At 36.0% G+C, this 12,697-nt stretch overlaps 1 protein-coding gene across 2 annotated transcripts in view; it reads right to left on the reverse strand.

Moving 5' to 3' along the window:
* HSF2 (heat shock transcription factor 2) overlaps positions 1 to 12,697 on the reverse strand; it is a 45,699-nt gene that overhangs the window by 13,449 nt on the left and 19,553 nt on the right. For both annotated transcript variants that reach the window (XM_007521297.3, XM_016187342.2), the window contains exons 2-7: positions 11,709 to 11,817; positions 11,283 to 11,410; positions 10,139 to 10,263; positions 6,459 to 6,534; positions 2,368 to 2,429; positions 657 to 744 (exon numbers count right to left, since the gene is read on the reverse strand). In XM_007521297.3, coding sequence (XP_007521359.1) covers positions 657 to 744; positions 2,368 to 2,429; positions 6,459 to 6,534; positions 10,139 to 10,263; positions 11,283 to 11,410; positions 11,709 to 11,817 — 588 coding nt within the window. The remainder of the gene's footprint in view (positions 1 to 656; positions 745 to 2,367; positions 2,430 to 6,458; positions 6,535 to 10,138; positions 10,264 to 11,282; positions 11,411 to 11,708; positions 11,818 to 12,697) is intronic.

Raw genomic sequence — 12,697 nt, forward strand, 5'->3', positions numbered from 1 at the left:
TCTAACCTTATACGACTGTATCTTACATCTAGTGTAAGAAACTTTGAAAAAGCCTATCACTGAACACTTGTGTAAAAAGATTTTCACTGTGAAGAAAGGTGGCGCAGTGACAAGGCTTTGGACTTTCAAGCATGAGGTCCTGGGTTCGATCCCTGGCAGCACACGTGCCAGAGTGAAGTCTGGTTCTTTCTCTCTCCTCCTATCTTTCTCATTAATAAATACATAAAATCTTAAAAAAAAAAGATCTTCATATTTAAGTACTTCTATTACTGAAAATGTTAAAAAAAACAACAGAATTTCAGCAGAAATTTCAAGCATAATAAGATGATCACCCCAACTGGTCTTGTCTTGACACATTTTTTATTGTACTCATTAAATAATTTCATTAACAGGAAAAAACTTCAATCATTCCATAGTTGAATAGTAATCTCATTTTAACAATGATTTTTAAAATACATTTTAGCTACAATCCAACTTTCTAAAATCATTATTTATCACTGACTAAATGCAAGTATAGTAACTAAATTATCTAAGTCAAATAATTTTTTAAATCTTGATTTAATAAAGGTAGATGTTATTTCAATTTATTAAACTCTGAATATATGAAATGTTATAGTCTAATGTTTAGTGTGAAATAACAGAATTTAAAATTTTACTTTATGATGATGATTATCAGCTGGTTCTTTGACTATGTGCTGAAACAAATTCTTCTTTTGGGCTCCATTACTGTTTAGAAGTAAAGGTCTAAAAATCAAAACATATTCATGAAGTTCAGTGAAGCAAACATATAAGAACTTAAAAAAAAAGCCTTACAATAACTTAGCTTTTGGTGGTGGGTATGGTGTGAAACTATACATTGTAATCTTACAATCTTGGAACATACTATTAATAATAAAAAATTCTAAAAGGCAAATAATTTATCCACATGCAAACAATTTAAGAGTGAATAAAAATTCCATTAAGGATACACACAACAATCTTTTATTGGGGGATTAATGGCTTACAGTAAATACAGTTGTTGATACATGTGTAATATTTCTCAAATTTCTGCAAAACACTCACCCCCAGCCTAGGTCCATCATGCACCAGGACCAGAAACCCCCTCCTGCCCCCCCGCCCCAAAGTCCTTTACTTTGGTGCAACACTTTTTAAATGATTTTATCTTAAGATCACAATCTGCGAAATGAATGTGGCTAGAGTTCTTATCTCCCCATTTTTTTCTGTATTATTTGCTTGACAAAAAAAGGAATAAAAACTATTCTCTCCAGTTATTTTTCATTACTGATTATATTACTTATATACTTTACTTAATAAATTTAATTATTATGCTAAGAACTACCTGGTGACAGCTGAGGTAAGGCCACAAAGTTTTGAGTATAACTAATCACTGTTAAAGTCTTAATCTTGCAAGACACATTTTCTCCTCCCAACTATTCTTTTGTCTACTATTCTTATGTTTTTGTTGTGAAATATTAATTACTCACATTGATAAGCATGGCCAATATACAACTGTTTAAGACTTACTGGATTAAATACAAAAGCAAACTTTTTTTTTCCTCACTGTCTGGGAGGCAGGTAGCTGAATTTCTCCATCTTATCAAGCATCATAGAAAGAAAGAAGAAAAAAATAAATAATGGCCACCAGGAGCAGTGGGTTCACAATGCTGGCACAGAGCCTTATAAAAACACCCTGATGGGGGTGGGGGGCATGTGTTGGTGCACCTGGTTAAGCGCACACACTACAATGTGCAAGGCCTAGGGTTCAAGCCCCTGGTCCCCACCTGCAGGGGGAAAGCTTCACAAGTGGTAAAGTAGGGCTGCAGGTGTCTCTCTGTCTCTCACTCTCTCTCTATCTCCCTCCCCTCTTAATTTCTCTCTGTATCTATCCAATAATAAATAAAATTTTTTTTAAAAAACACCCTGATGGCAAAAAAATAAGTAAATTAAAAATGATGGTAGTAGAAAATAACATCTCTCTTGATATGTTGTATAACAAGGGATGACTGGTGGTCAACAAAATATGACTATGGTGGGGCCAGGCAGTGGCACACCTGGTTAAGTGCACACATTACAGTGTGCAAGGACACAGGTTCGGGCCCCTGTTCCCCACCTGCAGGGGGAAAGCTTCGTAAGTGGTGAAACAAGGTTGCAGGTGTCTCTGTCTCTCTTCCTCACTATCTCCCCCCCTCAATTTCTCTGTCCCTATTCAATAAATAAATAAGTAAATAAATAAATGTTTTAAAGAAAAAGGAATGACTGGTCATCTAGGACAATAGGCATTTATATTCAGCAAATGAGGGCATTTATGATTAAAACCTACAATGGTTGTCAATATATAGGTCACAGTGTGTTACCATTAACACATACCTTTTACGTTTCAAACTCACAAGCTGATTATTCTGAACCAATGTAACAATAAACTGGACAATCTGAAAGAAAAACACACATTGAAGTTTTCCATCACTGAAGTTTTCCATTCCTAAAACTTTAGTAGACACTACCAACTTTCCCCCCCCCTTTATTATCACTATTATTATTTTTATAGAGAAACTGATAGGGTGGGGTGGGGGAGACAGTTGGGAGACAGAAGGAAAGACAGCCCAGACCTGCTTCACTCTTTGTGAAGCTTCTTTCCTGCAGGTGAGGAGGACTTGAACCTGGATCCTTGAGCATGCTAACATGTACTCTTAACTAGATGTGCCACTGCCAAGTCCCTATATTACCAATTCTTATAAAAATTAATTCAGATACTATAAATTCTTTCTTCTAGCTTACAGTTTCTCAGTTATTAATATACGCAAAATGTAGATACACCTTCCAATTGATATCTAAAGCAACATACCAACTTTCAAAAGGATAATCTGCTAAATCTGCTGTTATCAAAGACACAGACATGCCTAGAATATCTATCTAAGCATGCTATTTTTTTTCTTTTTCTTTTTTGCCTCCAGGGTTGTCTCTGGGGTTCAGTGCCTGCTCTATGAATGCACTGCTCCTGGAGGCCATTTTTTCCCATTTTGTTGCCTCTGTTGCTATTGCCCTTGCTATTGTTGGATAGGACAGAGAGAAATCGAGAGGAGGGAAAGACAGAGAGGAAGGACCTGCTTTATCGCTTGTGAAGCAACCCCACTGCAGGTGGGGAGCCGGGGGCTTGAACCAAGATCCTTATGACAGTCCATGTGCTTTGTGTCATGTGTGCTTAACCTGCTGCACTACCGCCTAGCCCCCCAAGCATGTTATTTATACACACAGTCACTGATCTAGGCAATATTCAGTTCTGTTATTTGTTCTGATAAGTGTCAAGAATGACTGGATACAGTTTTTTACTTAAAATTCAAAGAACACGACTGGAGGCATTATGCCTGACCTCAAATTACACTACACAGCTAAGGCAATCAAAACTGCCTGGTACTAGAATTAAAACAGACACATAGATCAGTGGAATGGGATTGAAAGCCCATAAATAAACCCCCACACCTCTGGACAACTAATTTTTGATAAGGGGGCTCAAAACTATTAAATGCAGAAAGGAGAATCTCCTCAGTAAGTGGTGCCGAGAAAGCTGGGTTGAAATGTGCAAACTAATGAAATCAGATCACCACATATTACCATGACTAACATACAATGTTCAATCGTAACAATGCCTCATGTGGACTTTAAAATAATGTGTACTCCCATTTCTTGGGCTGCAGGTACTGAAAAGGTCCAATAGTTCTAATCTAACTCTTCATTTAATTCTCGTTTATTAACTTTCTGCCTAGATTATATATGTATTTGAGATGATGTGTATTAGGCTCCTCCTACTAGTGTTGCTATGTATGTATTTTCGTAGGTCTTTCAGTTGATGTTTGACATATTTTGATGAACCCTCACTGAGTACATAAATATCAACTGAATCTGAGGATTATGTAATGTCCATCCCTATTTTTTGTTACTTTATTTATTTATTTTAAAGTCTGTTGTGTCAGACATGAGAATAGCTATTCCTACCCATTTTTGTGGTCCATTAGCTTGTATAGTAGTTTTCTATCCTTTCACTTTGAGTCTGTTTTTGCCCTATTGAGTTAGGTGGGATTCCTGCAGACAACATATGGTTGGATGGTGTTTTCTGATCCATCTTCCTACTCTGCTTTCTAATGGACAAATTTAGGCCACTAACATTTATTGATATTATGGATTTAAGATATTTTAATGTCATTATTCTAAATAGTCTTGAGTTTTCTAATACATGGTGTGTTTTTGCTGATGCTGTCATTGTTTATAAAAGTTCTTTTAGAACTTCTTGCAGGGCAGTTTTGGTGATAGTTGATTTTCTTTAATTGTCGATCATCTGAAAAGGTTTTTATTCCTCCATCTTGTCTGAATGAGTTTGGCGGGATAGAATATTCTTGGCTGAAAGTCTTTTTCAGTGAGCACCTCATATGTATCTTGCTATTCTCTTCTGACTTTTAGAGTTTGTGTGAAATAATCTGCTGGCAATCTTATGGGTTTTCATCTGTATGTGACTTGTTTTTATCTTGCAGCCTTCAGAGTCCTTTATTTATCCTGTGAAGCGACTCCCCTGCAGGTGGGGAGCCGGGGGCTCAAACCGCGATCCTTATGCCAGCCCTTGTGCTTTGTGCCACCTGCGCTTAACCCACTACACTACCACCAGACTCCAGGGATTTGAGTCTTGTGCAGCATGTTTAAAACAGAGATGAATGGTAGTTTGTTTGCCTAAAACTTAAAAGTAGATAACAAGTGTGCAAGTGAAGGCTGAATATAGAATTAAATTCTAATTATTTAATCCAAGTACATATACTTGCAAAACTTAATTTCATTATGCAATTTTGTTAAGAATGTTACTTTAAATGATCCTTACGCTGGTCCTTGTGTTTTGCGCTACTTTGTGCACTTAATCTGCTGCGCTACTACCCGACTCCCAAGACATACTTTTAAAAAATAAAGTGCTGGTTAAAGTACATCTATCATTTAAAATAATAGCAGGTGGCACAAAGCACAAGGGCTGGCATAAGGATCCTGGTTTGAGCCCCCGGCTCCCCACCTGCAGGGGAGTCGCTTCATAAGTGGCAAAGCAGGTCTGCAGGTCTGTCTTTCTCTTCCCCTGTCTTCCCCTCCTCTCTCCATTTCTCTCTGTCCTATCCAACAACAACATCAATAACAACAATAAAGCAACAAGGGCAACGAAAGGGAATAATAATAATAAAAAAGACTCAAATCTCATCAGTCACAAGCCTATTTTGAATTAATACCCTGTGACAAGAACAAGGTGAAGCTCTACCCTACCCCATATCCCAGAAAAACTCAGTAAAATTTAAGTCTAGATTGATTATTTTTAAGTTTTACTTATTAACAGATAAAAGCTGATATGAAAATATTGTATCACAGTGACACAATGTAACAGATTTTTAGATCCCTCAGTACTTGTTAGCTCATATGCTAAAATCTAGGATTACTTTTATAACATGCTTTTTTTTTTTTTTGCAGATTCAAAGGCTGATACTGATACTTATCTGTATGCAAAATTTGGTCAGCTGATTTGAAAATACTAGTCCTTTATAAAAATGGTATCTATGCCATTTTGTAAAGTAAAAATAGTAGGAAACACCACCATATAGTGAGGGAGGCTATGCCATTTATTTATTTATTTATAAGATTTCTTTATGGGGGGATTTTAAAAAAATATTTATTATTTATTTTCCCTTTTGTTGCCCTTCTTGTTTATTGTTGTTGTAGTTATTATTGTTGTTGTTGTTGTCATCGTTGTTGGATAAGACAGAGAGAAGTGGAGAGAGGAGGGAAAGACAGAGAGGGGGAGAGAAAGACACCTACAGACCTGCTTCACCGCTTGTGAAGCAACTCCCCTGCAGGTGGGGAGCTGGGGGCTCGAACCCGGATACTTATGCAGGTCCTTGCGCTTCATGCTATGGGGGGATAAATGGTGTAATTTACAGATGACAGTAAAATACAATAGTTTGTACATGCATAACATTTCCATATAACAATACAACCCCCATTAGGTCCTCTTCTGCCATAGTGTTCTAGGACCTGAACCCTTCCCCTCAACCCAGAGTCTTTTACTCTGATGCAGTATACCAAAGAGGCTATGCCTTTTATAATAAAGAATTAAGATGCTAGAAATTAATTGAAATGCTCACATGATTAATTTTCATAGTTCATATATTAAGCAAAAGGGCATTTTAAAAGCTAAAAATGCCATAGCCTAAAAGATGAGTAGAAAAAGTTATCTATAAAATATTAACTGGTAGTATGGAATGACTATTTAGCTAATGAGAGATATTTTTTATTTAAAAAATATACAAAACACTTGGCTTAATTTGATTTCATAGCTTCATGGTATGCACAATGTCCATAAGGAATTGAGATCAACCCCTTATTCTTTGCAGTTGTTAACCAATTGCAGATTATTTTGATGGCAGGAAAAAGCAAAAGCTTACCTTTCGAATAACTTGTTGCTGCTGTGCATGCTTTGCTCGTAACTCTGACACCTCTTTCCAAAGGGACTCATTCTCACTGTTTTTATTTATTGAAGAAAAAAAAATACATATATAGTCATAAAGGGGAGACCTTAATATTTTTAACTAAGAAAACCAGAACATTTAGATATACTTGATTTTATTATATTGCTTTATGAAACAAAAAGTATGGTTTAAAAACAAAAGAAAGGCAACTATACTAATACAATTCCAATACTATTCTTTAATAACTATAATATCTTCTGCTCATGGCAATTCACACACAACAACTTATATTCCTGCTACATCCATACAGTAGTAGGCAACAACAGGGTTCACTGTTTCAAGAATAAGCTAATGTTTCGGGCAGGGGTAGATAGCATAATGGTCATGCAAGGAGACTCTCATACCTGAGGCTCCAAAGTCCCAGGTTGAATCCCCTGTACCACAATAAGCCAGAGCTGAGCAGTGCTCTGGTAAAATAAATAAATAAACAAGTAAATAAAAATTCAGAAAATTATAAAAAAACAAGCTAATGTTTCAGCTGAATACCAAATGAATTCACTAATTCACTATGCTTAGTCTTTTTTTTTTTTTTAATTTTATGATAGAGAAAAAGGGATAGGAGGGTTGTAGACCAGCGATCTGTTCAGCACTGGCATATGTTTCACACCTTTAGGTGTTCCTATGTGCTACCACTCAACTATCTCCCTTGCTAGGCAACAACTCCCAAACTAAAGTGACATTCTCAGCACTTCCTATGTTTATGTCTATTATTTTCTGAAATGACTCTAATATTTATCAAAGAATCATTATCATTTTATAGATGAGAATACTATGATACAAAGACAGTTTGTTAAGAGTTGAAGTTAAACTAAGTTTCAGACACTGACAGGTTCTGATAATGGGCATGAATGATGGAGCCTATTAGTAAATACTTTAACTCTATTTTCACAGAAGTCATCTTTAATCCAAACTACTATAAGAGGTTGGGTTTATATATAGTAATGAAAAAAAAAAAAAAAAAAAAACCTGCACTTACTGAATGACTACTGTACTAGATTTTACTTAAAAATTTAAAGATTGGAGCCAGACATATGCACACCAAGTAGTGTGTGCACACTATCATGTGTAAAGACCCAGGCTTAAGCTCCCAGTCCCCATCTGCAGGAGAAAAGCTTCACAAGTGGTGGAGTAGTACTTCAGGAATCTCTACTCTTCCCCTCTCTGTCTCTCACCCTCTATCAAAGAATAAAGAAAAGGAAAAGAAATTTTAAAGATGTTTACATTTCCAAAGAATAAATAGAAAAGTTATATAAAGTTTAATATGAATGGGATTCTTTTCTGGCCTAAACTTGAGATTCAAGAAACATGGTCAATGGGTACCTCACTAGACGTAACATCCGAAGAAGAAAATGAGCATAGGCTGATAAAATAAAATCAGCATAATGGGAAAACTTAGAAATTAAAGCTTATTTATAAAGGATACCCTTCTGGGTCGGCAAAATAACTCACTCGGATAGTGTGCTGTTTTGGCACGGACATGACCCAGGTTCAAACCCAGGCCCCAATGCACTGAAGGAACCTTCAATGTTGTGTTCTCTTTCACTATTCTTTCTCTGCACCTCTGTATCTATCTTAAAAAATACATATACTATGCTAATAGATAATACTCAACAACAGCTTAACATTCTATAGTTAAAATGGAAGAGAAAATACATTTAAAAAAATCCTAATCTCAAGACTTCAGCACCTAGTAATAGAAAATCGCAGTTATTAAACTAATAGTAAACAGCATGTGATTACACACACACAGTTCTGAGGTCCCAGGTTCAATTCCCAGCACTGCAGTAAGCCAGAACTGAGCAGTGCTCTGGAGTTTCTAAGTCTTTCTCTCTGTATCTCTTACATTAAAATAAAAAATAATTAAAATATTTAGAAAAAAGAAAAAGAAGAAAAGCTAGAGAACCACAGCATCATTCCCATATATGTGATGCTGGTATTGAATTTGGAAACTCAGTTTTGAGAGAATCCAATGCTTTCTCCACTGTTCTACCTCCTGTGCCACATGCCTTTCCCCCCAAGTGGTCAGCTTTATATGTTCTTCTGATCACCACCATGAAAATTCAGGTGTTCCTGAAACAGTATAAGTTTGGACTATGGTAATCCATTTAAATTTGGTTTTAATAACTCCTATTTTAAAAATTGGCATAAATTTCTAACAATTTGGAAAAACTAACAGATAAACCTCTTAACCTAGATATACTGGAAAAGTTAAGATCTCATGCATTGTCAAAATATGTAGAAAACATTCATCATAAGACTACCATAAATTAAACATTCTATTTAAAAGCAAAAATTTATCAAGACTTGCACAGACTTATATACACACTTACAGACTGTACATGGTGGCATCTGAAGTCAAAAGAAATGTAAATAATATATAAAGATGCAGTATTAAATCATAACTGCATAAAATGAACTTATAAACACTCATTGTAATAATTCCCTAGCTAGCTCCTGTTGTTATTGTGGTAAGAAATTCCTCTTTCGGGGATGGGTGGTGGATCACCTGGTTAAGCACACACATTACAGTGCACAAGGACCCAGGTTTGAGCCCCCAGTCCCCACCTGCAGGGGGAAAGCTTTGGTAGTGGTAAAGCAGGCTTGCAGGTGTCTGTTTGTCTTTCTCCCTCTCTATAACCCCCTTCCCTCTTGATTTCTGGCTTTCTCTATCCAATAAATAAAAATAATGAATTAAAAAATTTTAATCTTTGGTAAATAAAAAGCAGTAATAATGGATTTTTCAACTGGGGTACATCTGAGAGTCCCTTATATTATTTAAAAGGAAAAAAAAAAACTAGTATAATCACAGCTCTTTGGAATATATCTAAAATAGGCCTAACTATCTACATAACGGAGACCCCCAAATCTTCACCTGCACTATTCCAGCCTTTAGGTTCATGATTAGTCAACAAGTTGTTTGGCTTTATATGTTAGCTCTCTTTTCAGTCACCAGGTTCCAGATGCTACCATGATGCCAACCGAACATTCCTGGACAGACAACCCCAACAATGCATCCTGGAGCCCTGCTTCCCAGAACCCCACCCCACTAGTGAAAAAGAGAGACAGGCTGGGAATATGGATCGACCTGTCAACGCCCAAGTTCAGTGGGGAAGCAATTATAGAAGCCAGACCTTCCACCTTCTGCACCCCACAATGACCCTGGGTCCATACTCCCAGAGGGATAAAGAATAGGAAAGCTATCAGGGGAGGGGATGGGATACAGAGTTCTGGTGGTGGTAACTGTGGATTTGTGCCCTCTTATGCTGTGGTTTTTGTCAGTGTTTCCTTTTTATAAATAAAAATTAAAAAAAAAAAAGTCAACTTGTGTGTGTGAGCTGGGGAGATAACATAATGGTTATGCAAAGATTTCCAGGACTGTGGTTCCAGTGCCCTAGTTTCAACCTCAGCACCATCATAAATAAAATGAAGTCAACAGTGTGATATTCAGGTAAAGAAAAAGGTACCAATTCTTATAGAAAAAAATACCTTTGATCATGGCTTCAACAAAGTATAAGTACATGCAGTATCAATCTCTAACCTCCAGCACATGACTATATGCACACCAAAATAGCATTATTTTGGGAGTAACACTTTACCTTTTTAGTTCAGAAAGCCTGGATTCAATGGTTTCTTGTTTTATTTGAACCTTCTGAGCACTACTTATAATTTTTGTTAAATCTTCCTGACGAATTTTATTTTCTTCTGGTTTTGAAGAAGAAACCTTTCAAAAAATAAACTTTAGAAATTAAAAAATACTGAACATCATGATTGTAATTCAAAGCATCTCAGTTTTAGCATTTTCACAGTTTGTTCCAAAGTGATATCTAGCTTCAAAACCCAGGAAAGGACTAGGGAAAGAATAAATTTCATAGCTCAAAGGCAGAAGATAAGTGAATATTATGTATATTACACACACACACACACACACACACACACACACACGTTAATGTGGACAAATTTCCATGAGCAGTAGCTTGATAGGTGGCCGAGCGTATAAAGTATTGAACTTGCAAGCATTAAGTCCATTTTCATTCCTCAGCACTATACAGATGCCAGTGTTGTTCTAGTCTTGTCTTCCTTTTCCTTACTGATAATCAAACATTTAAAAAAAATAAACATTTAAAATTTTCCACAAGCAAAAACATTTTAAGGATTCCCTTCACTTCACTTCCTATGTCAAACTCCCTGCAATTTCCCCAAGTCTCTTTATTATCACATACCACATTTATTTTACATAGTAATAGGTTCATGTTAGATCACTCTTTTCATAGTCCACTACACTTTAATTACCCTTCCTCTTTTAAAAATTTAGCAAAGACATCTTATTTTAGCAAAGATATAAATCGTTGAAAAATGTATTATTAAATGACTGCTAGACAAGGGTTTCTGGATATTAGACATTCAATAGGGAACTATAGGAAAAGTCTTACAGTCAGCTGGAATACAACTAAAAACTTACATATATGTGTTAAGCTACACTAAGAGTGGGACATTCTAATATGTGCATATTCCAATATGTATGGATATTTTCCTTCTCCCCTAGAGGTGTTCAAAGATTGAGCACTCACTACAGTTACAGAGGAAAGAGTAAAGTACAAGGAAAATAATGAAAAATCTCTTAGCTGAAGTCATCCCAACAAGGAAAACCTATGTACTTCTCTATATTCTATGGTTCAAGATGAAATATGAGTTTGGGGTATATGGGAATGCCCTAGTTAAGTCACATTATCAAGCACTTGCCTTCCTCTTAATGTTCTCCAACAAGTCATCCTGGCCTTGTTTGAAGTAAGGGTGCTGAAACTCAACAGGACCATCTCGTTCCTGCTTTACAATTCCAGAGTCAATATGTACTACTTTACGGAAACCATCTGAAAAACATTCAAAATCCAGATGGCTAAGTAGACAAAATTTAAAAATTAGTGGAGTTTCTATGAAATATGTTTTTATCCCTTTTTTTTTTTTTTTTGGTCATCATTGGGGTTTCACTGCACCAAGTCAACTTTTTCAGATAGAAAGACAGAAAACAGAAAGAAAGCACCAAAGCATCCTTCAGTTCTGGTGGAAGCTGGGCTGGAACTATATTTATCATTCAAGTGAAAAAAAAAGTCCAGTCAGTCCGTGGCTGGCTGATGACAATACTCCAAATAAACAACTATCCATACTCACACATGTTCAGTTGCCTCACAAAACTTGCCATGTTATTGTGTTTGAAATATTTAGGAAGAATTTCTTTTGCAAATCTCTGTTCATCCAAAACCAGAAAACTTTGACCATTCTGAAAAAAAGAGAAAAAAATCAGTTAATTAAGGTTCTCTAACACTAGTTATACATATGAAACTCTAGATCATGAAGTCTTATTATAGAAGGACTTTACACCAACATTTTATTCTCAAACTGCAATGAAAGTTTTTTATGTCAGGCCAAGGAAATAGCATAGAAATAATGTGGAAGATGTATATATCTGAGCCTCTAAGATCCAAAATTTAATGGCTGGTATGACCATAGCCAGAGATGAGTAGTACTCTGGTAAAATAAATAGGTTTGTGCTGTCATCCTCAAAAGTTTAGAACTATCTCAAAGCAAAATTTATAATATACTCTGTAATGAGATATTAGAATAATTTCTAGTAAGTCAAAATAAAAATCTGCAGTAAGCATTTATAATTCAACATTATTTTAAAGTCCAAGATGTTAAAGAACAGATAAAATCTGAGGGGAAGCAGTATATTTTTAATATTTATTTTCTTATTTCCTTTTTGTTGCCTTTGTTGTTTTTGTTGTTGTAGTTGTTTTTGTTTTTTACCTTGGCAATCAACAAGGTTCTTTTTTTAAATTTATTCCCTTTTGTTGCCCTTGTTGTTTTATTGTTGTAGTTATTATTGTTGTTGTCGTTGTTGGATAGGACAGAGAGAAATGGAGAGAGATGGGGAAGACAGAGAGGAGGAGAGAAAGATAGACACCTGCAGACCTGCTTCACCACCTGTGAAGCGACTCCCCTGCAGGTGGGGAGCCGGGGTTCGAACCGGGATCCTTATGCCGGTCCTTGTGCTTTGCGCCACCTGCGCTTAACCCGCTGCGCTACAGCCCGACTCCTGTTGTTGTAGTTATTGTTGTTGTTACCGATGTCATTGTTGGATAGGACAGAGAGAAATGGTA

The sequence above is a fragment of the Erinaceus europaeus genome, chromosome 4 (genome assembly GCF_950295315.1).
Source record: "Erinaceus europaeus chromosome 4, mEriEur2.1, whole genome shotgun sequence".
Classification (NCBI taxonomy): Eukaryota; Metazoa; Chordata; class Mammalia; order Eulipotyphla; family Erinaceidae; genus Erinaceus; species Erinaceus europaeus.